General features: G+C 47.4%; 1 protein-coding gene across 1 annotated transcript in view; it reads left to right on the plus strand.

Annotated features, from left to right (window-relative positions):
- Positions 1 to 25,719, plus strand: part of USP34 (ubiquitin specific peptidase 34) — a 3,618,222-nt gene that overhangs the window by 73,236 nt on the left and 3,519,267 nt on the right. Inside the window, exon 2 of the mRNA XM_069608012.1 lies at positions 21,916 to 22,003. Coding sequence (XP_069464113.1) covers positions 21,916 to 22,003 — 88 coding nt within the window. The remainder of the gene's footprint in view (positions 1 to 21,915; positions 22,004 to 25,719) is intronic.

The raw sequence follows: 25,719 nt of genomic DNA on the forward strand, positions 1-25,719 counted from the left end.
GGAGGTTATGGCGCTGTACAACACCAATGTTACTTTGTGGGTGATTAGTTCTGGGAATAGGTTTCGTTCTATTGGGGTGTATTCCGGTAGGGAGTTCATATCGTGGAGGCTGACCTGTAGTGCGTGGTGCAACTGGGTCTAGTGGTATTGTTCGGTTTGCGGGAGATTGAAGCTGAGTGCCAGCTCCGTAAATGGAATTAAGTTGCCTTCTTTCACAACATCGCCTATAGTCAACGTCCCATGCCGTGACCAGTTCGGCCATTTGGGAAGCGTGTCCACTTCCGGGAGGTTCTTGTTGTTCCATAGTGGCTGTGCTTGGGATAGCTTGTTTCCCCATCTCACAAATTTGTGTCTGCCCAGATCTGGGTTGTGTGTAATTGCATGGTGGGAGGGGTCGTTCGGGTTTTCTTCTTATAGAGGTGTTTCATGATGGGTTTTTCGGGAGTGTCAGTCTCTGGTGGTCTGTTATGTGGCGCGGAGGCATCTCCGTGGAGTTTGTCATTGATGACTGCCATTTGGCTGGCCCAGTAGTACGTTTGCAGTCGGGGGGGGGAGTACAATTCCACCCTCCCATATGGACCTCTGGAGAGTAGCGAGCGCCATGCGTGGGTGGCCGTCATTCCGTAGCAGCTTCCGGAGTGAAGGGTTGACCAATTTCTGGCATCTTCCGAAAATTTTGTCATTACCGGGTGTACGTTTTTAGGGATGTAGTCGTTCAAGTTGCTAGTGATTTGTATACCCAGTTATCTGAATTGTTACCTCTCTACTTGTTAGGGGCAGTGAGGTGGTATTGTGTCTTCCTGTCCTAAAGGGAACAGAATGGATTTGGGCCAGTTAACGCGTAGGCCGCTGAACAAGCCATATCACTCTAGCACAGTAGATACTATGGGGCAGGATCTTACTGGGTCTTTTGTATATAAGCAGGTGTCTGCGTATAGGGACACTTTGTCTTCCTAGTTTTCCGACCAGCGGAAGCCATCCCATGTCCCTGTGTCTCTTAACACTATTGCAAGGGGTTTGATTGCTATCGCGAAGATCATAGTTGATAGGGGGCATCCCTGACTTGTCCCTTTTCCTAATTCAAAGGGGTTAGATTCAAAGCTGTTCACTTTTGTTACTGCTACTGGTGATTTATACAGTAGTTTGACCCAGCTCACGAATTGCGGCCCGAATCCCATTCTTTGCATTATTTCCCAGATTGTTTCCCAGTTGACTGAATCACACGCTTTTTCAAAGTCCACCGCTAGTAAAGCTAATGGGCCCTGAATAGTGGTTGCTTTCTCCAATGCTGTATGTAACCTGTGTATATTCATACGCCTGGATCTTTGCGGCATGAATCCACATTGGGTGGATCAAGGAGGTTATGATCTGCTGTAGTCGGTTAGCAAGTGTTTTTGCTAGGATTTTGGTTTAGGTATTAATGAGAGAGATGGGTCTGTACGAACTACATCTGTCTGGAGGTTTGTTTGCCTTGGGCAATACTACTATAGTGGCTTTCCTAAGATCCTGGGGAGACGTCCCTCTCTGCGTGAGGCTTCGTACATCCTCAATAAGTGTGGTGTTATCGCATTTGGGCCTATTTTTTTTCCACACTTCCACTGGGAGGCCATTGGGTCCCGTGGTTTTCCCAGATTGGAGGTCCGCTATGGCTGTGGTTAGTTCATCTTCTGTGATGTATTTTTCTAACAGGTCGGGTTTAAGGGTGGGGAGGGTGATTCCTGTTAGGATTAAAGTGTCTAAGGGGGAGGTTTGTGTTTTATAGAGTTCAGCATACTAGGTTGCCAATCCTTCCGCTATGTCCCGATCTACTGTAATTGGTGCGTCGTCTTGTGTCCCGATTGTCCTCACATGTCTGAGACCCTCATCTCTCCTCTCTAACCATGCCAGCATTTTGCCCGCTTTGTCTCCGGTTTCATACACCCTGGCTCGCATTGCTTTGTGTGCCTGCTTGGCGTTATGTAGGGCAATGTTCTGTAGCTGTTTTTGTGCTAGCTGTAATGCACGGTGTGACTCTGTTTGGTTTAGGGATTAGTGGTTTGCCTCTGCTCTTTGTACTTGCGCTTCGGCCTCCTTGAGTGATTTTAAGTGTTTTCTCTTGTGGGCTGTGATCCAGGAGACGAGTTCCCCTCTTAGTACCGGTTTATATGCCTCCCACAGCACTGTCGGGTTTTCTACTGAGGCTGTATTTAGTTCAAAATACAATTCCGTGGCTTTCTGGATATGCTCCACTAGTTCAGGGAAACCCAAGTAATAATTGTTTAGTCTCCAGGTGGGCAGGGGGGCCGGCCTGTTGGTGGTAAGTTCTAGCATGAGAGGGGAGTGGTCTGATATGCCTCTGGGTAGAAGCTGTGCCTCGCTTGCTAGGTGTAATTCGATTGCCGGGAGAAAGAAGTAGTCAAGCCTCGATAGGGAGGCATGCGCTCCAGAGTGGAACGAGTATTCTCTTGCATAAGGGTGTAAGTGTCTCCACACGTCCTTCAATCCCAGTGCATCAGTAAATGTAGCTAGTTAGGAGCGTGTGCAGGGGTTCCTTGAGCGAATATGTGTGCGATCGAGTTCCAGATTCATGACCTCATTGAAATCTCCCCCTATTATCAGGTTCGAAGGATCCGCAGTGATTATGGGTGTTATGTCATTAATTAAGGAGGTAGGCAGCGTTGGTGGCGTGTAAATAGCTAACATGGATGTTGCGCGTTCCCAGAGAGTTCCGGTCATATGTACGAATCTACCCCCGGTGTCTTGTGTGACGGATATCAGGTGAAATGGTAATCGTTTGTGTATTAGGACGAGTACTCCGCGGGACCCCATGGAGAAACCAGAATGTAATGCTATGCGGTAGTTGGTTTGTTTAAATAAGTTGCAGTTCGTGCCCGCTAAAAATGCGTTTTGGTCAGGAACGCTGCATCTGGTGCGTACCAATTTAGTTGTTGTAATACTAGGCGCCTCTTAATGCTACTGCCTAGCCCATTCACATTCCATGTCATAATCCTAATGGATTTGGTATTGGTTCTATTGGGGGATCCTGTCATTTCAGCTGGGGGATGAATGAGTCAAGGTGTGTTGTATGTATCCTGCTATGGTGCATTGCATCCCTACGGCGGGAGCCAGACCTTGACCCAAAATGTGCGTTAACTGCCAGGCCCAAATATGAACAAGAGCCTTCTTAGAACAATGAACTAAACAAACAAATGCAAATTTCCCTACCCCCTCCCCATACTCCGGCCCAACTCGAAGTACCTGTCGCCCGAACATCAGTCGGAGCTTAACTAAAACCTACTCCAGACTGCAATTAACAACACTTACGAGGTCCGCCGCTATTCCCCAGGAGCTGGGGGCCTGCGTTCGTTCAAGATGGCCGCTTATGTTTTCATCCATATCGAGCGTCTTACTGTGTTACTTTCGAGTGTCGAGAGTCCCCCTGCTGCTTTAGTGCTTGTTTTCAAGTGTGTAGTGCGGCGCTAGTTCCTCCCCCTCGTGCGGAGATAAAATTTCGTCTTGGTCTGGTGGTTATTCAGGGGGGGGGTGCTCTCTGATCAGTAGGATTCCGAGGTGCCCATTTCTGTTTCTCCGAGTCGCACATAGATGGTGATTGGAGATCATTACCGCCCATCTCCACGCTTCCTTCGGGTTGGTAAAGTGGACTGTCGATCCTTTATGGAAGATTTTCAGTTGAGCTGGAAAGATTAGGCCATATTTAACATTCAGGGACCGCAGTTTCTTAAGTTGGTCAAATGACTGCCTTGCCTTTTGCACTTCTCTTGTGTAATCTGGAAAAAAGCTATCTTTGAGCCGTTGTGGGTTATTGTACCTTTTTGTGCGTGCCATGTGGAGCAATGCATCTCGGTCTCTGTAATTTAGAAATTTTGCCACCACTGTCCGTGGCGGAGTGCCGGGTATTGGCCGTCCGGTGGGTACTCTGTGAGCCCTTTCTATCGAAGAATTTTGAGAAACCTTTTTGGTTGAACGGGTCCGTGAGCCATTGCTCAGAAACAACTCCATGCTGGAGCCTTCGGTTTTCTCCAGCAATCCTAAGATCCTTACATTGTTTCTTCTTGATCTGCCCTCTCCTTCATCCACCTTCCCTTCCAGTACTTTTAGGCGGGTTGTAGCCCTGTTCAGCTGCTGTTCTAGGTTCCTCAGTTCATCCTCCGCCCCAGATATGCACTGCTCTGCCTCCTCGGTGCGGGAGGTTTGTTTTTGGAGATCGTTGCGTAGTAGTGAGACATCAACGCTAATTCCATCTATTTTCTGTTCCATGGAGGCTTGTGAGTCGGCGATTGCCGCCATGATGTCCTTCCAGGATATTGCGTCCCCTTCCCCCTCCGTTGTTTCCAGGTAGGTCTGCTCCGCCAGTGTGTTTGTCGCAGGTGTGGTGAATTGATCAATCCTACTTTGCATTCCCGGCTTTTTGGCTTTTTCTTTGCCCATATTGGAGACTCGTGACTGTGCTCAGCGAGTTTCGGAGCGTGTTGGGGACTGTTGATTATTTTGTCGTCTATCGCAGACGGTTGGCAGTTTGTTGCTCGGTGTGTTTGCCGGCTTTTTTGTGGCTTCCCGCTTTCTGACTTTGGGGGTTATTGGAGTTGCTGCTTGTTTTGCTCTGGATGGAGGCCTTGTATCCTGTTTTCCGGTCCGGATGTTCCTACTGGCCCTGGCCTCACCTTGCTGCTCCCCAGTGTCAGCTCTCAATTCTCCTCCGGTGCGGCAATGACATGCGTATTGGGTGTCAGGGTGCCCTGAACCGATCGTTACTTGTTGCCGGTAGATACACCTTTTGTCCCTGTTTGTTTGGTACATTCACCACTGGGTTTGGGTCGGAGGGGCGCGCCCGCTCCCCCGCTGCAGTGCAATCACCGGCCCTGAGCTTTGTTTGGGAGGGTTCGGGGGTTGCATTCTCACCCGGCTCTTTGGCCGCATATTACGCAGCTGCTTCCTTGAAGTAGTTCCTTGTTCGTGCTCTTTTCCACCGAGGTAATCCTCTTGGTACCCGCTTCAGGTGTGGTGAGCCAGCCGGCTCTTGATTTGGCGGCGAGGAGGGGGGAAAAGGCCATCCACCACTGCGGCAGAGGGTGCCATGCCGGATTACAGGCGCCACGCTCTGCCTTTCACTCATCCGCCGCCTATGTAGCACCGGCCAGCTCCAGGACAGCCCTGTGCCCCACCTCCTGCTAGGAGTCGCTGTGTACTGTGTATTCTCGCTTCTCTCGTCCTGGCCGCCTCTCGATCAGGTACTTCTGTTGTGCTGGCGGGCTCACGTCCGAGCCGCGTAGTACGGCGCCATCTTGGAATCGTTTCTCTGCCTCGCCTTGGAAACTTCTTGCTCGCCTGCCGCCTTAATCCTTCACCATCCGCAGCGATTTCCTACCATTGTCTGTGGCAGCAGTTTCTCTCCCGGTAGGTATATTTTTTAAATCGATCCGACACGGATGACAGGCCTCCCTCTGGAACAGCCTTCCTGCCTCCCTGAAACTTGAGGAGAACCATCTCCGGTTCCGGAAGCACCTCAAAACCTTCCTCTTTGCTTCTGCTTTCTCTCTCCCTCTCCCCTGCTAAAGTCTTGACTGAATCTGCACCGAATCTGCAACTGGGCCACTCTCACCGACCTCGGTCCTGGTCCCAGCCACTCTCCTCTTGCACTGCCTCCCTGGCAACCCCTGCACTGAGGGACTTTCTCTGTATCCCTACAGCCCCCCCTTTCCCAGCACTTGTCTGCACTTACCTTGCACTTGCCACCAGTTGGCCCTATTTATGTACTTATTCTACTTACTTGTACAATTTAGCACTTCCTCCGCCCCTCCCAAACACTGGATTGTAGTCATGCGCGGTCTGGAGAACACTTCCCCCCTCCCCTTCCCCTTGCACTTTTCCCTTCCCCCTACCTGCACTTGCGCGGTCTGAATGACACCTGGCCTAGTAGGATCGTTGTCTTTCTTCCCCTTGTTCCCCCCTCCCTGCCTCGTCGCGCCTTGAAACACTTGTGTATAGGCGCGTTACAAATGTCATATCATATGATTTCACGCAGGATATGTGCAGCGGTCGCGGGAGCTCGAAGGCTCACGTCCGCATCGCTCTGTTGCTGGCCATGCCCCCCAACATCTTTGCATAACTAAGTAAACATTAAAGTAGACCAGCCTGCCTGACCTTACCATTTTAACTTACTGCAGGGTTTAATATTTTATATGAAGTATTCATTCTCGGACATTACTACTGCCCTTTTTCTGTACAGAAGCACATTATTTCAAAAGAAACAACCTGTGGTTTGGGTCCGTACAGCACATGGGAAAACCCTCTCCAATTTAGCACTTCCTCCGCCCCTCCCAAACACTGGATTGTAGTCATGCGCGGTCTGGAGAACACTGAGCTCCTTGATTGCTAAAAAGGGGAGATACATTCCTGTTTGTTTGTGTGATGAGCTTTTTGTCAGTTTGTATCAATAAATGTCACATTTTTTATTTTTTTATTTTTTATTTTATTTCATTACAAACTTTTAAAATACAAATTTCCCACAATAAAAGACAAAGAAAAAGAGAAAAAAGAAAAAAAGATGCATCAGAGCGATCATCCCGATTTGTCAAAAATCATGCTATTTCAAATGGTCCAAAAAGCTAATACTAGCATAAACAAGAAAGGTAAATGGGCAGGACAGCGTATATTTATCAGATGAGATGGGAGCCCTTCATCTGGCTTCGCACATTATTTTCCAAATTCTCCAAAAAGAATGTTAGAGCAAAAGTTACTTGTTTGATGTCTCCTTCGTGGAGCAAACTCCACACTATTTCTGAGCTTCAACATATTGCTAAGACGTTTACTTTTTTAAGGATGGCTTGTCTTATTCCATAACAGGAAGAGATGTTTTAATGTTTCTTTGTCTTTTTTACAGAAACGGCATTCATCGTCGGTTATTACGGATTTGTTCCAGATGTTTATTTTTTCCTTGGTTCGATACAGATTTAGACGGAACATATAAAAGCTCTTCTTTTGTGGTTGGAGGGAAAGATTTCCAAATATTTAGGAAGTTTCAAGCATTGTCGTGCTTCTATATGAGCATTCTTCATGCAACAATGCACTCTTCGCTGTTCCGAAGTTTCAGACAATCTTGGTCCCATAGTTTTTTTTTATGTTATTTGGGTTGTGAATCAATGTATATAGATCCGATGCCAGATCGCTTAAAATATTTGCACATGATTCTTTCCACATCGCCAGTATAGACATTGTTCGCTCCACCCCACCGGAATTTAGGATTTGGAACTGCGGATAGCTGTCAGCTCCCATGATTTTCCGATATAAGGATAAAGTGCTCCATTGTATTTGGGCATTTATCGAGACCAACCCAAGTTCATACCGAAGACACGCAATCGGAGCTCCTTTTGGCAGTCGGAAAATCTTGGACCAAAAAGTGTTTTCACACCAAGGCCAGATGGTATGTGAGCATCCAAGCATAGTTTCCGCTCCAAATATTAACGATGGTATAACTTTAGCTCGATAAAAGTCCATGACAGGCTTCAGACTGAACTTCCCATATTTGTTGTTGATCACAGCTCCTTGAGCTGCTAGCATTCTACATTTTCGTCTGATCCTTTGCGTCATTGGATCATCGTTTATGTTTGAGCTGATTGTTACTCCCAAGTACTGCACTTGGGTTGCTTGGGCTATTAACTTGTTTCCAATATACCATTTAGGATCTTTGTTCCTTGTCTTTGTCCTTAGATTTTGAAAAGTTAGGATCTCGGTTTTGGATGGATTAATTGTTAGCCCTAGAAATGTAAATGGAAAAACAAGGGCTATCAGCTTTCGCTGCAGTCCAATTGGGGTCTGATCTAGAATGACCATATCGTCTGCATAGGCCATATGATGCAGCGGTCTCTCGTTTATCTTCGGAGGGAAGGAGCGGACTTCTGACAGAGCTTCATCTACGTCTGAGATTAAGAAATTGAACAGAGTTGCCCCCAATGGGCAGCCCTGCTTAACTCCTCGTGATGTTAGAATTGCGGAGGAGAGCAAACCCGCCTGGTTTAGCCTTATGCAAATTGATGTTTCGAGGGGATTGGGTCCTCCGACGTATTCCATATCTATGACATGTAATCACCACAGCTGTGCTGCTTCGGAAACTTTTTCGGCGTCTGCGTCCTGCGTCGATGACGTCGATGCGCCGTCGTCGAGGACCTCCTCCGACCTCAGACGTCATCCGATGTGATAAGTAGGACGCACGACGCCCATAGCCTCAGTTCTGTTTTTTCCGCGAACGTGTTGCTTCGTGTTTCTCGGTTTAAACGCCTCGACTCTTTGGAGTTCTGTTCTTCTCGGTTCTTCAAACCTGTTCGTTTGTGAAAATCCTTCTGAAGATGTCTACTTCGTCTTCGACCCCGCGTCCGGGTTTCAAGAAGTGCGGGGAGTGTGGGTCCAAGATGTCGGTGACGGACTCGCACGACGCCTGCCTCTGGTGCCTCGGGGAGGCCCACGACACGGATGACTGTATCGACTGCCAGTCGCTCACATCCAAAGCCTTACGCGAACGTAAGAAGAAGTTGTCGGTAGGTCGGGTGTCCAAGCCCTGGAAGTCGAAGTCTGCGGGGCTTTCGACGGATGATTCGAGGGGTGACTCTCCGTGTCATCGTCGGAAGTCTTGTGGGTCTCCTTCTAGGAGTCGGTCTCGCCACTCCTCTGCCTCTTCGAGGTATTCTCGGAAGCGCCGACATCGGTCGTCTTCCAGGTCCTCTTCGGAGGGCTCTGCCCGGCACGTCGCTTACCCCTCGGGCCGTGCGACGCCGGAGGAATGGGCTTCCTTCGGGAAGCAGATGTTGGCGATTCTTGAGTCGCAGGGTACTCAGCCGTCCGCGCCCCCGAGTGGGGTCGGTCGTGTGAGGTCGAGAGACACCGCTCGCAGGAGTGGTCGGCACGAGTCACGGGAGAGGTCCCGTTCGGACAAGGGGACTCGTTCTCGACGTACCCGTTCCAGGTCCCGGTCCTCGACGCGTTCGAGACCGTGTGCACCTGTGAGGTCTTCGAAGAAGGCTTCGACGTCTGTGGCGTCGAGGGCGTCGACAGGCTTTCTCGAGGCTCTGGCTCCGAGGAAGTCGTCAATGCCGTTGACGCTCAGGTCGTCGAGGGACACGCTCGGGGCTCCGGCCTCGAGGGCTGTGTCGACGCCGCCGATTCTGGAGGCGCTGCATCTGACGTCGACGCCGATTTCCTCGACGCCGATCCTCTCGGCGCCGATGCCGGTTCTCTCGACGCTGGCGCCGATTCGCTCGACGCCTTTCGTGTCGGAGGTACCCCAGGGCACGGGTGGACCCCCTAGGAAGGCTCTGGTTAAGCGCAAGCACTCTCGAGTGCCTTCTTTTCGCCACCTGGACTATATTTCAGAGGCGGATGAGGATTCTGATGGCCTGGTTCCTAGTCAGGTTCCGGGTGACATTGTCTCGGGCCATAGTCAGTTTGACGAGTTGAGACAGTCACTGCATGATGCCAGTGGACTGGACACCTCTCCGGAGGTGGAGTTTTGTAGGCCTGAGCCTGGCTCTCATGCTGATTCCTCGTACCGGCGCCTTATGGCTAGGGTTTCTGAGTACTTGGGATGGTCTGCTCCCCCAGGGGAGTTTGTGCAGGATGATCTGACAGACATCCTTGATGTTGGTCCCCCAACTGACCCGGTTCTGCCGTTCCATATGGCTTTACAGAGAAGGGTGGCAGCGGCTTGGACTGCTCCGGAGAGTCTCCCGGCGGTGGGCAGATCCTTGTCGCGAAAATACCGTCCAGCCAGTGGCGACCCCTGCTACTTGACCAGGCACCCCACTCCGGAGAGTTTGGTGGTGCAGGCGGCCATGGCCCCGGCGAAGCAGGCGTCGTACCCTACCATCCCTCCTGATAGGGACGACAAACGTTTTGATGGCTGGGCGAAGAAAGTGTTTTCTTCTGGTGGTATGGCGCTTCAGGCGGCCAACTCCATTTGTGCCTTGTCACGTTTCAAGCACACTCTGTGGAACTGTGTTGCGTTAGCGGCTGAACATGTTCCCGAAGGGGATGAACGGGATGGTTTCCTTGCTATGGTCCAGGATGGTAAGGATGCCATGTGTGAGTCCGTTCAGTCGGGTTTGGACTTGGCTGAATGCGTCAGTAGGTCCATGGCGGCGAGCACCGTGATACGCAGGTTTGCGTGGTTGCGGAAGTCGGGGTTTGCGCCTGATGTGCAGTCCCGGCTCCTCAACATGCCCTTTGATGGTGAACATCTTTTTGGCAGCAAGGCTGACGAGAGCCTTGAGAGGTTGCAGACCTCAAATGCTGCAGCAAAGTCGTTGGGCGCTGCAGTTCGCCAATCTCCGCCTTTTCGTCCTAGGGGACAGCAGTGGAGGGGTGGTTCCTTTCGCTATTACTCCTCCTTCAGTAAAGCGAGAGGAGCTGGCAGTCAAAGAAGCCAACACAGAGGTACCAAAGGTGGACGACAGGGTACCCGTGGTGCCAAGGCCGCTCGGGCAGTTGCCTCTTTGCCCTCAGGTAACGCCGCAGCCGCTCCCACTCAGTCGTGAGGCCATGTCCCATGGTTCGCCGGTTGGGGGAAGGCTGGCGCAGCATCTTGTAGAGTGGCAAGCCATGACTTCAGATGTGTGGGTTCTGGAGATCATAACCCACGGCTACTGTCTTCCTTTTCGGCACAGGCCTCGCGACAATCCACCGGGGAACCTCTTTGCAGAGTCCGGATCCGCTCCTTGCGCAGGAAATTCAAGCCCTGCTGGAGAAAGGCGCCATAGAACTGGTGCCTGTAGCGGAGAGGAACAAGGGATGGTGTTCCCCTTATTTTTTGGTTTCGAAGAAAGACGGGGGTTTGAGACCCATCATGGACTTGCGCGGTTTGTACAAACTCCTCAGGAAGGACAAGTTCAAGATGGTTACTCTCTCTCAAGTCCTCCAGGCCCTTCAGCTTCAGGACTGGTTGGTGTCACTCGACCTCAAGGATGCTTACTTCCGTGTGCCGATCCATCCCAAGCACAAGAAGTACCTGAGGTTCGCGGTTGGCGACTCGCACTTTCAGTTTCGGGTCCTGCCGTTCGGATTGACCTCAGCCCCGAGGGTTTTCACCAAGCTCATGGTGGTGGTGGCAGCGCATCTCAGGCAAGGGGGGATTCACGTCTACCCCTACCTGGACGATTGGTTGATCAGGGGGAGCTCTCCCGAGCAAGTCCTGGATCATCTATCGATCACCTGTCGCTCCCTTCACAGGCTGGGCTTCTCCCTCAATTTAAAGAAGTCCCATTTGACGCCAACACAGCGGCTCCAGTACATCGGAGCAGTGCTCGACACTTCCCTGGGGCAGTGTTTTCCTCCTCAGGTGAGGGCTCTTCACATTCAGCAGATGGTGCACAAGTTTCAGCATGCCCAGACGCTCCCAGCGTTCGAGTTCTTGAGGTTGCTCGGCCTCATAGCATCCTGCATTCTTCTGGTGCCAGAGGCTCGCCTGCGGATGAGATCTTTGCAGTGGGCACTCGAGACGCAATGGTCGCAGTCCTCCGGCAGGATGTCGGACTCGATTCAGGTGCCGTCCTCGGTCGCCCGGGACCTTCTGTGGTGGGCCGTCGAAGGCAACTTGATGAAGGGGGCTCCATTTTGGCTTCCCTGGCCGGAGGTGACGATCGTGACGGATGCATCCCTCACGGGATGGGGAGCTCATGCCAACGGGCTGACAGTCAGCGGTCGTTGGTCTCCGTCGGAGTCCAGACTCCATATCAATCTGTTGGAGCTGAGGGCCGTCAGGCTAGCCCTGAAGGCTTTTCTGCCGTCTGTGCGAGGGAAGAATGTCCTGATCCTGACGGACAACACAGTGGCCATGCACTACCTCAACAAAAAGGGGGGGGCAGGGTCACTTCCTCTGTGCAGAGAGGCGATGCAGCTCGAGTTCTGGACCATCCAGCAGGAAGTTTCGATCTCGGCAGTTCATCTGGCCGGAGCCGAAAACGTGACGGCGGACGCTCTGAGCAGGCAGAGCGCGATCTCTCACAAGTGGGAGTTGGCTCAGGAGATTCTCCTGGAGATCTTCGCCCTTTGGGGGACCCCTCAAGTGGATCTCTTCGCCTCCAGTGTCAACCGGAAGTGCGAAAGGTTTTGCTCGCGGGAATTTCCTCCAGAAGGAGCCTTAGGAGACGCGTTCGTGGTGGAGTGGTCATTCCCGCTGCTGTACGCGTTTCCTCCAGTCCCCGTCATCCCGCAAGTGCTGCGGAGGTTACGGAAGTTCGGTTCCCGGATGATCCTCATTGCCCCGGCGTGGGCTCGGAGGACGTGGTACCCGGACCTTCTCGACTTATCCATCTGCCCTCCACGTCGTCTTCCCTACCGAGACGATCTGCTCTCACGGGAGGGGGGGTCAGGTTCTCCATCCAGAGGTCAGATCCCTCAACCTTCACGCTTGGCTTCTGAAAGGTTGAGGTATAAGGATTGGGACCTCCCTGAGGACGTGATGGAGGTGTTGCTTTCGGCCCGAAGACCGGCAACAAAGTCTCTGTACCGTTGGCGTAAATTCTGCGACTGGTGCAGGGTTCAGAATGTGGATCCTTTTGCATGTGACATCCCCATGGTTCTGTCCTTTTTACTTTCTTTGGCCCACAGGGGCTTGCAAGTGGGTACCATTAAGGGTTACCTGGCGGCGCTGTCCATCTTTAAGCGCTCGTCTGAAGAGTGTTCTTACTTTAAAATCCCTTTGATTTCACAGTTCCTGAAAGGGCTCACTAATGTGTTCCCTCCGTCACCTTTCCTGGTGCCCGGTTGGGATTTAAGCCTGGTTCTTAAGTTTCTTATGGGTGCTCCGTTTGAGCCTTTACATTCTTGCCCTTTGCGGCTGTTAACTCTGAAAACTGTGTTTTTAGTTGCGGTTACTTCCGCTCGCAGAGTGAGTGAGTTACAGGCACTTTCAGTTAAGCCTCCCTTCACTGTATTTCACAAGGACAGGGTTGTCCTTAGAGTTCGTCCTTCTTTTCTTCCGAAGGTAGTGACGGAATTTCATTTGGCCCAGAAGGTTGTTCTTCCGGCATTCTATCCTCCTCCGCATCCTGGTAAGGAAGAGGAGAGGCTCCATAGGCTTGATCCTAGGAGAGCTTTAAGCTTTTATGTTTCACGCATGTCCCGGGTCAGAGTGGATGATCAACTCTTTATTGGTTACGCTGGAAAGCGTTTGGGGCAAGCTGTGACGAAACAGACTTTGTCTCGCTGGATTATTTTGGCCATCTCGGAGTGCTGCCGTTTGGCGGGTAAGGACCCACCGGCTGGCTTGCGGGCCCATTCTACCAGGGGTATGGCTGCGTCTACTGCCCTGCAGAGGGGTGTTCCTATTCGCAACATCTGTGATGCAGCCACCTGGGCTTCAGTACATACATTTGTACGTCACTATTCCCTTGATTCCATCCGAGCACAGGATCTGGCCTTTGGCAAGGCGGTCCTTTGCTCTGCTATTTGATTGGCTATTCTACATTTTGATTCTAAATTCTTTCCCTCCTCCTTGCTTTGGTACTGCTTTGGGAGTCTGTCATAGATATGGAATACGTCGGAGGACCCAATCCCCTCGAAGAACAAGTTACTTTCTTACCTGGTAACGTTCTTTCGATGGGATGGTCCGACGACGTATTCCATATCGCTCCCGCCCTGCCTTCCCCGCTACAGAATTTCTTTTGCGATTGCAGCTTACGTTCCGCAAGGCTTTGTGTCTGACTGGCAGTTGACTTATGTCACACGTTCTGGGGGAAAAAACTACAACTGAGGCTATGGGCGTCGTGCGTCCTACTTATCACATCGGATGACGTCGGACGTCGGAGGAGGTCCTCGACGACGGCGCATCGACGTCATCGACGCAGGGCGCAGACGCCGAAAAAGTTTCCGAAACAGCACAGCTGTGGTGATTACATGTCATAGATATGGAATACGTCGTCGGACCATCCCATCGAAAGAACGTTACCAGGTAAGAAAGTAACTTTTTCTTCTGAATGTAGATCGTGTATTGGTGTTAGCAGATTTCCTGGGCAACGATGGTGCTCATGTTTTCTCCATAGTATCTGTCGATCTACACTGTCAAAAGCACAGGCCAAATCAACGAATGCCACATAAACCTTCTTGTTGTTCTTAATCGCCTCCATTTTCAGAATGTTAAGCATCAACAGGTTCAGGGCGCAACCGACTCCTTTCACAAACCCCGTTTGCCGGATGTCGAAGTTGTTAGTCGTGTATCCATGCGGTCAAGTGATTTAATATCTGAGTTGCAAAGATTTTTCCAAGTACATCCAGGAGAGCGGTTGGTCTGAAATTCCCTGGCTCGCTTCGATCTCCTTTTTTAAATATTGGCACTATGATGCCCGTCTTCCATGACATTGGACCTCTTTGCTGCTTTTGCAGGTTTCTAAACAAGTTAAAGCAAAACTTTGACCAGGCCTCAGGATGTTCTTTTAAGCTGTAATTTGTAAGCCCATCGGGCCCTGGGGCTCTTGAAGTACTAAGTTTTTGTATGCTCTTGAATATATCTTGTTCAGTGATTTGTAGCTCCCAATCTTTTTTATCATCCGCTAGTTCATAGCTGATACCAGTTTGTTTTGCAAACAAGCCTGAAAAATGTTTAATCCATCGGGCCTCTGGGACTAAACTTGAGAGGAGCGCTTTCTGTGGAGCTTCCGTTTTATTTATGACTTCCCAATATTTTGCTAGATTTCTATTGGTCATGAGCTTTAACATTGCTTCAGCATCTTCTTGTAGCATGTTCTGTTTGTGTAATTTTAGCCATGATTTGTAGGTTTTTTTAATTTTGTCAAATTCCAGCCACCATTCTTGGTTTCCTTTTTTTTTTTCAGTTGTCGTATTTTCTCAACTCTCGCTTCTTTACAACTATCTTTGGATCGTACTCATGCTTATGACTCAGCTGGTTCTTTAGCGGGCCACGCACAATCTCTGAGTATTGGTCAAACATTGTCGGATATTCTTCGTTTATGACCATATCTTCTTTATATGTATTTTCCAGGATAGTTGACATTTTGTTGATTTTTCTTTCATTCCATCGAATCCGGTTTCGACCTGGTTCGACCGTGATCGGGGTTTGCCAGAGATCTCTCTTTTGTTGTATCGAATCCATCTATAGTGGCTATCACCAGATTATGGTCACTTTGTGTCATTTCTGCAATGTTTAGACTAGAGACTTGTTCAATGATTGAGTCTGACACATAGAAGTAGTCCAAGATTGAGTGGTGCTTCCCGTTACTCCATGTAAATTGCAGAGGTATATCCCCGTTTGTGTTTCCGTTCAAGAGGGCCATTCTCCTTAGGTCCATTTCTTCAACCCATGCCATTTTTATCTTAAAGGCATCTTTGGTCACAGCTAAATTAGTGGCAGTTTGTTTAAAATCCACAAGGTGAAGAGAGGGCATGTTCAAATCGCCACATAATATTATGTGACGTTTTGCTTCGTCACTTTGCAACGAATCGATCAGATCGCATATTTGATCGAGAAAGTCTGATTCGTCTGAGACATTGTGTTGCCAATAAAGATTGATAATGGCGAATTGTTCTTTTTTGCCATTTTTGGGAGAGCCAACCTCAATCCAAGTCACTTGTACATATGGTGAAATATTTTTTGAGGATCTCATGGTTAGAAATGTTCCACTCTTGGTTAATATAATCAAACCTGCTTTCGGTCGTCCTTTCATTAGTTTCACTGCCGGATTAAAGGCGATTTCGTAATTTGTAACAACCGGGCATTCTAACACCCATGTTTCCTGGAGACAAATTACATCCAGCTGCTTAAATTCGTTTGGGAATGTGTTAAAAAGATAAGCAAAACCATGGGTGTTCCATGACCCGATCCTTAGGGACTGGTCCTGCTGCTGCTTCCGGCATTATTTGTCTAAATTGGTGTTTAGCGCACTCGCTAACCAAGACCAGGAGTCTTTCTCCATTGGGACACCTACTTTCTTTGCATCCGCAGTTTCTATATCGGTGGTCGTTTCAGCTGCGAACGTGATTTTAATTACATCACGATCCTCTGATCTCTGGCTTTTTTCCTGATGTATTTGGCTTTCATTCAGAGCGATTACGCGATCAAAGGTCTCCGATTTCTCCTGTTGGTAGTGGTTATCGGGTTGCCGTGAAGTCTGAGCTTGTTCATTAGATTTTTTTGGCCAGTTATTTCTGGAGATCACACTAGGACTATCTAATCGCTCTAATTCTGCCTCTTGGAATTCGGACAGATCGAAGCCTAGGCAATTCAAATCAGAGCTATCTTGAATGTATATGGAGTTTTACAACATCCATTAGATTTTTGTTAACAAATTCCACTGTCCTAATGTCTTCGGAAGCAATTGATCTCAGTTGTGGTATATGATTAAAAAGTTGAAAGACCGCTCTACGATTTAAAATTAGCTCATCTTTTCCTTTTAGAATCTGCTCTAGAATCAGACAGTAGTTTGCTGTCTTTATTATTTGTGTTGCTGATTGTTTTGATTTTTGAGTTTTCGAGATCCAACTTTGCTTTGAGTGAAATCTTTCACCTGCTTCATGTCCAGTTTTGTTCAAGATAATACTATTTATTTGCTGCTCTTCATTTACACGACACAAATCATTAGTGTTTGCCAATTATAGAGCGGTCTTTTTTTTTTGTTGCTTCGATTATATTTAGACGCTCACTTAGGGTCAAAATGACTTAGTTGGCAGTTCTTTACTATGGTTCGGTATTGGAGTGGTGGATTCTGGGAGATGCTTAGTGATTTCGCACCTTCTTCCTATTCTCCCACAATCTCTTCCAATAGGTCGGGCACTATCCGATGGTTCAGCCGCTGGTTTTGGCAGCTTGTCGCTAGAAGATTCAGGCTCATTAGAGGCTGGCTGTTTTTCACTAAGTTCACCTTGATCGTCTTCGTATGTGGAAAGGTTTATTAATACAGCGATATCGTCAACTTCTGTTAGATCATCTTCTAAGATCGCTATTGGATCGGCGACGTAACCAGCATCTTCTCCAGATGTATCCGGTTGGTGAGCGGCTTCTAAACAAACATTAGGTTTAGTGGGATTCGCAGCTTCCGAATCTAGTCTCGTCTGTAACAAGGCATTTAAGGTCTTCACGTTCCTTAAGAATTTACATGAGCCTCGGGCATGGGGATTTTTTCGTTTTAGTATGTTTTTGGATTTTCGTTGTTGTTTTTGGATTTTTTTCTTTTTTTTGTGTGTTTCCTGACTCGTTCAGGTCGTTTAGATCTTGGGAAGGTTTTTGGAAAATTGGAAAAGTAGGTTGTCTTTTCTCCATTGCTTTATCAGGGCAGGGAACCGCTTGGATCTCAATCGCAATTGACTTCTGAAAAGACATGAGTGGTTGAGCGGAGGTGGAGGGTAGAGTTTCACAAAAAAAAGCTGTCAGCTCTCCAGAATCCAGTTGTGGATTTAACAGGATAGTGTTGTTTGGTACGTTTGTGTTATTTGAAGACTTATCCTTGATTGGTACTGGCATCATCATTTGAGCTTCTCGGGTGATAACTTTGAGGTTTCTCTGCGAAGTATCCACATCATCAGCCATGTTGCAGAGTACCACATCGTCTGTTGTCTCTTGTGTTTGGTTTTTAACAAATTTAGAATCAAAGCGTACTTGTGAGCCAACTTTTTGCATTCGATCATCACTCTTTTGAGAAGAAAGGAAATTTTGTTGTTTGGTAGCTTTTCATCATTGATGCAGTTTCTTTGGCTACCTGCGCAAAGAGACTTTTGTCATCTGCATTTGTTTTTAACTGCTCTCTAATTATCTCCATAAATGAGCCACATGCCTTTGTGTCGATTTTCGAATCGCTTTTTAGTCCTTTGATTTCATCTTCACAACTTATCATCTTTGCATTTAATAAAGCCAACAGCGCGTTTTGATCTCGGCATGATTCATTCAGCTGTTCATAAAGTTTGATTAAAGGTGCTACTGTAATTGTCAGGGCCGATGTTAAGTTAGGTCGAAGTTCATTAATTACTTGTTCGATCAGATAAAAACATTGTTGCCCATTTTTGTCGACCTTGCCTTGGTTACTTTGACTGTCAGTATCTGGTTGAATCATCCGTCCATTTGTTTTTTGGTTCGTGTAGTTTTGCGATTCAGAATCAGACGAACTTGTATCGGAACTAGATGAAGGACTTATTCTGGGGCCTCTCTTAGTAATTATTGGTAGCAAGTTTCCTGTTACCTGTTCCAGGTCTGTACATAGCCGTTTCTGTGATAACGGAATTGATACGTGGAAGCTCTGATCTATCCTTCTACGTTTCGGTTGCTGAAACGACTTTATCGTGGACTTCTGACGAAGACTCTTTATAACAGGTTGAGCAGTCAATAGATTTTCAGGAGAGGTCACAGGAGACTGCGAATCTAAGTTTTCCAGCATTGATATGTTTTGTTTTTGTCTGGTTTGTGCAGCCACCATTGACTGATGCGTTACTCTTAAGTTTTCAATCAGTTTGTCGGCAACACTCAGAGAATCGCGACGATTTTTCGTAAAGTCGTCAGGATTCTGAATTTGTGCATCATGCGGATGTGGGCTGGTGATCGAGTACTTCGCTGGCAACATAGCTCCTTCAGAATGTTGTTGTATGCGTAATTGATCCTCAAAGACTTCCTCGTGAGCTAAAGTCAGCGCCACCTCTGGCAAGGGATCGCTTGTTTTTTCCAATGTTACAAGATCACTAGGATTGTGATAGTTTGCTTTAAGATCAAAATTGAGTCCTGGATTCGCTGTTTTTTTTTTTGCTTTGATCAAAAGTGCTTCTTGCGCTGGATTATACAGTGAGCTTATTTTATCATTGGGACTACTAACACAGATTTGTTTGGAGTCCATGTTCGCCGAACCTCCAGGCTCACATGCACAGAAACATAAGTCAACACATGCTGATTTAGAAATAGGGGCTAGAATCAAACGAATTTCGGTTTCGGTTGCAGTATTTCCCTTATTAATTTGCCCTGCCAGCATAACTTGACCAACTGAGTTTAAATCTTTCCCAGAAATGAAATGACACTGTTTACATTTGGTAAGCATAGGCAATCCCACTACCCCAGATTCACTTACTTGTGGCGGGCAGAAGGTCTCATGGACCTGAGATCGTGATGAAGCCGACTCAGATTTGGCGCGCTGCACAGAGATGGCGCGCACATTGGTGGGAGAGGAAGTTAGCCACATATCGAGAGAGTACTGCTTTGTGCTTCCCCAGCAAACGCAGCAAACACACTCTGCTCACTCCGCCTCGGCTCCGCCGAGGGGTGGGTGTTTATAGCTCCGCCTGATGGATTCAATGAAAGTGAAAACAGACTCCGGTCTGGGACTTCACGGCAGCAATTCCACAGGGAAACAAAGATTCAGAGCAGCAAACACTCTGCTCACTCATATGTCACAGTAATATGATCACTGATTCACTGATTTTTTGCATTGGTGTTACTGACTGCAGTTTATGATCTCTGCCAACAGTAGCCACTTTGAAGTGGCGTGCTTGTATTGCAGTGATTTATAAAACGCGAATAAAATGAAATAAAAGGATACTTGAGAATGTTCTTTTGAAACTGAAACTCTGCATTGAATAGGTGGTAGGATATGAATTTTATAACATTGGTTAATTTGTTATATTGTGGGTTTACCAACCTCTCATTATGGCTACAAATCAAATCTTCTCTCCTGTCAATGTTAGTTAGCTAGTATATCGCTGCTACCGGCCAGAGAAAATATTTCCCACCTGTAGAGGGACTTGGCTGAGGATTATGGTACCATATGGTCCTTGTACAGTGATATGTTCGTGTGCACTTACCCACTTACTTTTTTCTTTTTTTACCTTTCTCACTTGTACTTCCTTGCAGGCTGTTGGCTCCCTGCCCTTTTGCTTCTCGTCCCCCCCATGTCCAGGTTCCTAATATCATTGCTACCACCATTCTTTGAATCGGTTGATGTGTTAGCCCTTCACCACCTTCGTTTTAGATGACTGCCCTTTGAATTGCACAGTTCTGTGGGGAACCAGCTGCTTCTGACTTTTTTTTATCCTACTTTTGTGCCTGTGTTAGTGGTTCAGGAAAAGGGGACATCATATGTTATATATTACTCAAAAGTATTTCTAAATAAGCGACTTTGGTTTAACTGGGAAGTACCTTCAGTTTGTACATTTGGCAAAATGGGATTTTTCCTTCAGATGGCTTCTAAGCAGGAAAGGTGAAATACTTTGGAAAAATAGACCTGCAGATATTCAAATGCCTTTTGTGGCTCCCAAATTACACCAAAATCAGACAGTATGATTCTGAAGACCCAGGATTTCACTTGCACTGAACTGTTAGTTTAACAATATCAAGCATGGCACAGGACCAGTGGGATGTCTTCTAGTCACTGGGATGTTACAAAGTATTTCTACACCAGAGCTCTGACTTAACGTTTTCTTTTGAATTCAAACAAAATGTGCTTCTTTTTCAACTGTGAGCAATTCAAGTACTTGTATGAATTTGTTAGCCAATGGATTAAGTAGATGCTCGCATATCAATTTCTACAGTCTCAAGATCAGCTAGAATGTTGCAACTGAGGCAGATTCCCTGGGAAAGGTGGATGTTCTTGAGGGTCTGAGGTGGAAAAAATCATTTTTATGTTTAAGGGAACCTTTTTTTGTGACTAGTTGGTCTTTTGTTTTGTCAATCCCTGTGCAATGCTGTGTTCGTGGCTTGTATGGACTCTGACCCCATTCAGGCACCGTCCTTAACCCGGCCCGGAGAACAAGATATAATCCCACCCTCTGGCTGTCTAGAGGGGGGGAAAGCCCATTTTCATTGGTTGAAGGGAAAAGAGGCCCGTGGAGCCACATGAGCTAACCCTCCTCCTTGGAGGTTTGGCCTAGAGTCGAGCCCGCACCCAGCATGGTGCTTCGATCTAGGGTGGAGGACCGCAGCACATAACCGATACATCCAGCACAGGAGGCCCAGTGGATGGAGGTGGAGCCACCGAACAGCAGCGAGACTCTGAGCTGCAGACCCTGCTAGGAGCAGGCGGGAAGGGAGCAGCTGCTCCAGCAGAGGCAAAGGAAACTGACTGAATGAGACAGTGGCACCTCACAAACTCCCAACCAGTGCAGCGGCTCCTAAAAGAAAAAGGCACGCAGAGGCTCAGATGTTTGGAGGTGGGCAGCAAGGTCAAGTCTGATTCCCCCGAAGGTGGGGTGTGAACCGGACAACTCCAGATCAGGGTGAGCACTAGACGACCCAAAGGCGGGTTCATAACCAAACAACCACAAGACTGGTTAAGAGTAATTCAAACCCAAGGTGTGCCAAAGATGGAGAGCACCCAGGCTGGGTGTGAAACCCTAGATCGTGAGAGGGGCAACCAACAGGAGGGATCAATAGAGCAGATTACATTAACCATTGTAAATGGATCCCAGAGCCCTACCTGGAACAGGACTTTCAAATCCCACCAATCCCATGGGTATCAGATGCTTGGGACTGATGAGAAGTGTCTCACAAAACCACAGATCGAGAAAGGGGGAAGAAAAATACACAAACTTAAAGCAAATTCACAATCTGAGGTGGGAGAGGAGAAAGACATTCTGGCACCTGGTTACTTGAACTGAGCAATGGTGTCAGAGACCCCTCTTGACAAAGAGGCTTAATACTGGGTCAGAAACCAACCACCACTCAATCATTGGACAAGAGGCCCTAACTTTTGTTAGTTTCTGTTCTGTTTTTGTGGTAGGGACAGGAATTGGGATAGATTAAGGTTTCCAGAATAGGGCTAAGGCTGATAGGTTGTTTGAATAAAGAGACAAGTTTTCCAAAATACCACCTTGTCTGTCTCCTTATTCTCACTTGTCACAGTATATAATGATTAACTTTGCTTGGGCCATTGTTTTTCTATGCTAGTTGACTTCTTTCATTGTGAAAAAGGACGTCTGCTAATATGTGCTTTTTTTGTGTTAACTCAGTAACAGACGTTGAAGGGGGAGATGGATTACAACTCAGAAAAGAACATGCTCTTAAGATATTTGCCTACATAAACTCTTGGACGCAAAGGTATGCTCCTTCATATGTGGTGTGCAGTTGATCACAGTAAGAGTTCCAAAAATGTTGACTATCAAATGCTGAAATAATTCAAATGAGCATGTTCGGTTAATGAAGGATTTTTGCAAATGATTTGTAAAGCTATTTGAAGTTACAGTCTTGGTTGTGTTGGCGCTGTTTATTAGTCTCTTTAAAAGACTTCTCTTACTTTGGAGAGGTTGGGGAATTGGGGCAAGAGAATGTGAGGTTGACAAGTTTATAAGGCAAACCCTGTCAATCACAACCAAAATGATCTTCAATTCCTGCATTTTAAATTGTGCCCAGTATTGATTTTGTGTTGGCTGAGCAGGCCTTTTTCTAATTGGTATCCTTTCACAGATTCATCACCTCTAGGAGTAGCTCTAGGTGCATAGATCTTAAAACGACACCAGTATGCTCAGTAGCGACTTCAGTCAGAAAGTCACAGTACCCAGGTGTCGCCTGACCTCAAAAGTGATGTCTCGAGGATGTATTCAGAGGCTCTAATTTTTGCACTCCTTTAGGTCATTGGCTCGTGGTTGACTCTTGGCGAGAACAAAACGGTGTGCTGTGTGTATGTGTTGCATTAAGATTGAGAGTGACTTTTCTGGCTGGCCAGTAGCTTGCCACTTGAACTTTTTATCCATTTGAAGCGGTATGTGCCTTCTTATATTTGTTCCTTTTTGCTGCATATACAGACCCCATCAGTGCATGCTACTTGTGCTTACTTGGGTACTTTTCTTCCAGCATCCGTGTGGATTCAGTGATTTCAAACACTAGTTGTATTGTTTCTTATCTCTACTGGTGTTGTTTTTATGGCAGAGCATGACACCAATCCCTGTTGTTGGTGCCAGGCAACTAATTTATAGACCATTATAGAGCCTGCATCAAAAGTCTTGGCAAAAGTTGTTGGTCTGGATCACCCCATTGTCAACACATGAACATTCAACTGCACTGTTCAGCACCTGATGTCAAGAAGACATTGCCAAGTGTTTCTGGCCAAGTTGTTGTCATCCTCAAACACACTGGTCTAATCTTACGCTTTGATTAAGCAGCACTGCAGTACTTGGAGCCTGGCGTTATTGCATAGGTCCTGAAATGGAAGCCATTGCTCGTAGAAAATGTAAGTTGCAAGTTCATAGTAAGCTGCCTCTATTCTCCCCACCGAGACAGCGCACAATGTCTTATTTGCCACACGTCAATTATCACTCGCTAGTGGCGAGTGAGCATTTTGAAACCCGTAAAGAACATTCCCTGCTCCATGACCGCAGATTGGGAGGCCTTAAGAGTGTTCATGTTCAAGATTTTTTAACAGCACATGCGTGCATTTGTGGCGCCAGTGTCAATGGTCGTTGCACACACTGCTCCTTTCCTTGGCAGTGGTGCAAAGCCAAAATCCTTCATGATCTGTGGAACAACCTACCCTCCTGTGCCAGCCTTTATTTAAGGAAGTCAAGGTCCAATTAAGTTCTTTCATAGCAGGCTGGAATGGCACTAGCTGGTGGCATCCTTCTTGTTTCAGGGGGAACTGTTCTGCTGTACTCCTACGTTTTGAGTCGCTCCCTCCCATGTACAATCGTGTAGAGTCCTTTGCCAGGCAATTGTTCCTATGAAAGAATGAATGGTAGGTGTGGCCATATATAGGTATATCTTCAATTCTTGCTGTTTCAAATCCACAGTAGCTAGATGTCTGCATTCAGACCCCAATCCACATTTAGTAGATTACTCGGGAAGAGGACTGTGACGTTTTCATGGTTGATTGGCCGTAATAATTTTGGAATGAATGCAAGCCTGAGTGAGGCCTGTAGAGACCCTCCACTCCAAATCCCTATAAAAGAGATGGCCCATTTCATTTACATGCCGAATTTGGTGAACGGCAAGATACTGACCTCAAGTTCTGTGCTCTTTCCCGTGGCAAACTTTTTTTTCCGATCACGTTTTGAGATGTTTTTTCGTACACGGCAAGACTACAATAATCTGACTCAAAACTGATCCCCTCGCGCCCCCACCAACCCAACCCTCATCAAAGTGGCCAACTAACTATTTGGTTATTTCCCCTTCCCTGCCGTACCCTGATGTGAACCTTTTTGCTCCTCCAAATATAATTTTGAGCATTTTTCATTTTCACAATCATGCGGTAATACTGTGGAAATAGCTTGCAGCAAGCAAAAAGTAAATGATCTTTTATTTATATAAAGATTTAGTGCCGTAGTGCACCATTGGAGATGTATACTTTTTTGGGACCATGGGCACCCCTTCACCCTCCACTCCATTCTCCTTTGATTTGTTTAAAAACGATTAGATGGTGTCAAACCAAATTTAAAAAAAGAAAAAAGGAACATCTGCAAAGCTTTGCGCCCAGCTTGTTTCTTACTCGGTGCAAATCCAGCCTTTTCTCTTGGTGTGCATACCCTAATGGCATTGTTTATGGGGAAATTAATGGGAGCGGGCTGAAGCAGAGTTTCTTTCCCTATTTTTCCTCAACTTTTCTATTTGACGAGGCCGGTGACCTAATTTAAAACTTTTATTTAAAGTAGCTAGTCAAAACCAACTTGGATTGCCATTTTCCAAAATACTGTTGCTATTATCTTAACTATAGAGTGACAACTGCCATGTTATGTGTATATCTTTTTATTTGCAAAATAAAACCCTTCCCTTTTTTCCCACCACATTGTACGGCTACGGCATTCACTGCAGCCTCGCACTGAGGTGAGACGGTCCGCACTGGCCTCCATAATCTCCTTGTTTCTTTTTAATGGGTGCATGTAGTGCGTGAACATGTACAAATAGATGAACTATGGGAATGTGACAGAGAACCCTCTATGTTGACCCACAGAGAACGTCATCTGGATAAAGTACCAATTTTGCCCTAGGTTTTTGTGTGTGTGAGTTTGGCATTGCACATCTATTTTTGGACATATAGAGTGACCGGGTCAGTAGCCTGCCCCTGTCAAGATGGGATGGGGATCCCCCTCTGTGTGTGTTGGGGGGCCTACTGGAGCCAGTTCTACCTAAGGGGGAACGTGGCAGTTGGGAGGACCCTAGTCCCTGTCCTTTTTATGCGCCTGTGTAATTGAATTCAGGTACCAGTCTCAATTTGCCAATACCTCCATTTCCAAATGCTGGCCAGTCCCTCTATTTTTCTTTGAGAACTACAGCTCGCTGCAGCCCAGCAGTAGATCGAAGAGAGAATAGACCACCCGAGACGCTTGAGCGATACCGAGTGCCAGCGCACCCCAACCAGTAGCTTAACAATCTGGAACCGCTGCGGGACAAAGCAAGAGACCAAACTAAGTGTGAGCACATGTGCAGAATCCTTCCACCACCACTGTTCCCAGCAACTGTGCTCACCTCCAGCAGAGCCGTGGTTTGGCATTCCAGAGCATAGCTGCTTAAACACTGTTCACTAGTAACAGATCCATGAAGTGACTCTTTGGGATAGGCTCTCCTGCTAGAGGCTTGGACTCTCACATGAACTGTAACTTTGATTGTAGGGGGGTCTCCACTGATGATCCACAATGGACCTGCATGAGAGAAGGGGCAGGGCTTAGACCCCATTATATTTGCTTTGATGTCTGTAACACCTGGGTGGGACAGCTTGGCGAACCAGAAGGGGACAACACATGGAGACAGGAGGTGGAGGATATAAGGGGCATCTGGAAGGCGGTAGGTGGTTCTGGTGAGGTCAGAAGAAGGGTAGGTGGCAGACC

This window comes from Ambystoma mexicanum, chromosome 4q (genome assembly GCF_040938575.1).
Source record: "Ambystoma mexicanum isolate Mex_15411 chromosome 4q, UKY_AmexF1_1, whole genome shotgun sequence".
NCBI lineage: Eukaryota > Metazoa > Chordata > Amphibia > Caudata > Ambystomatidae > Ambystoma > Ambystoma mexicanum.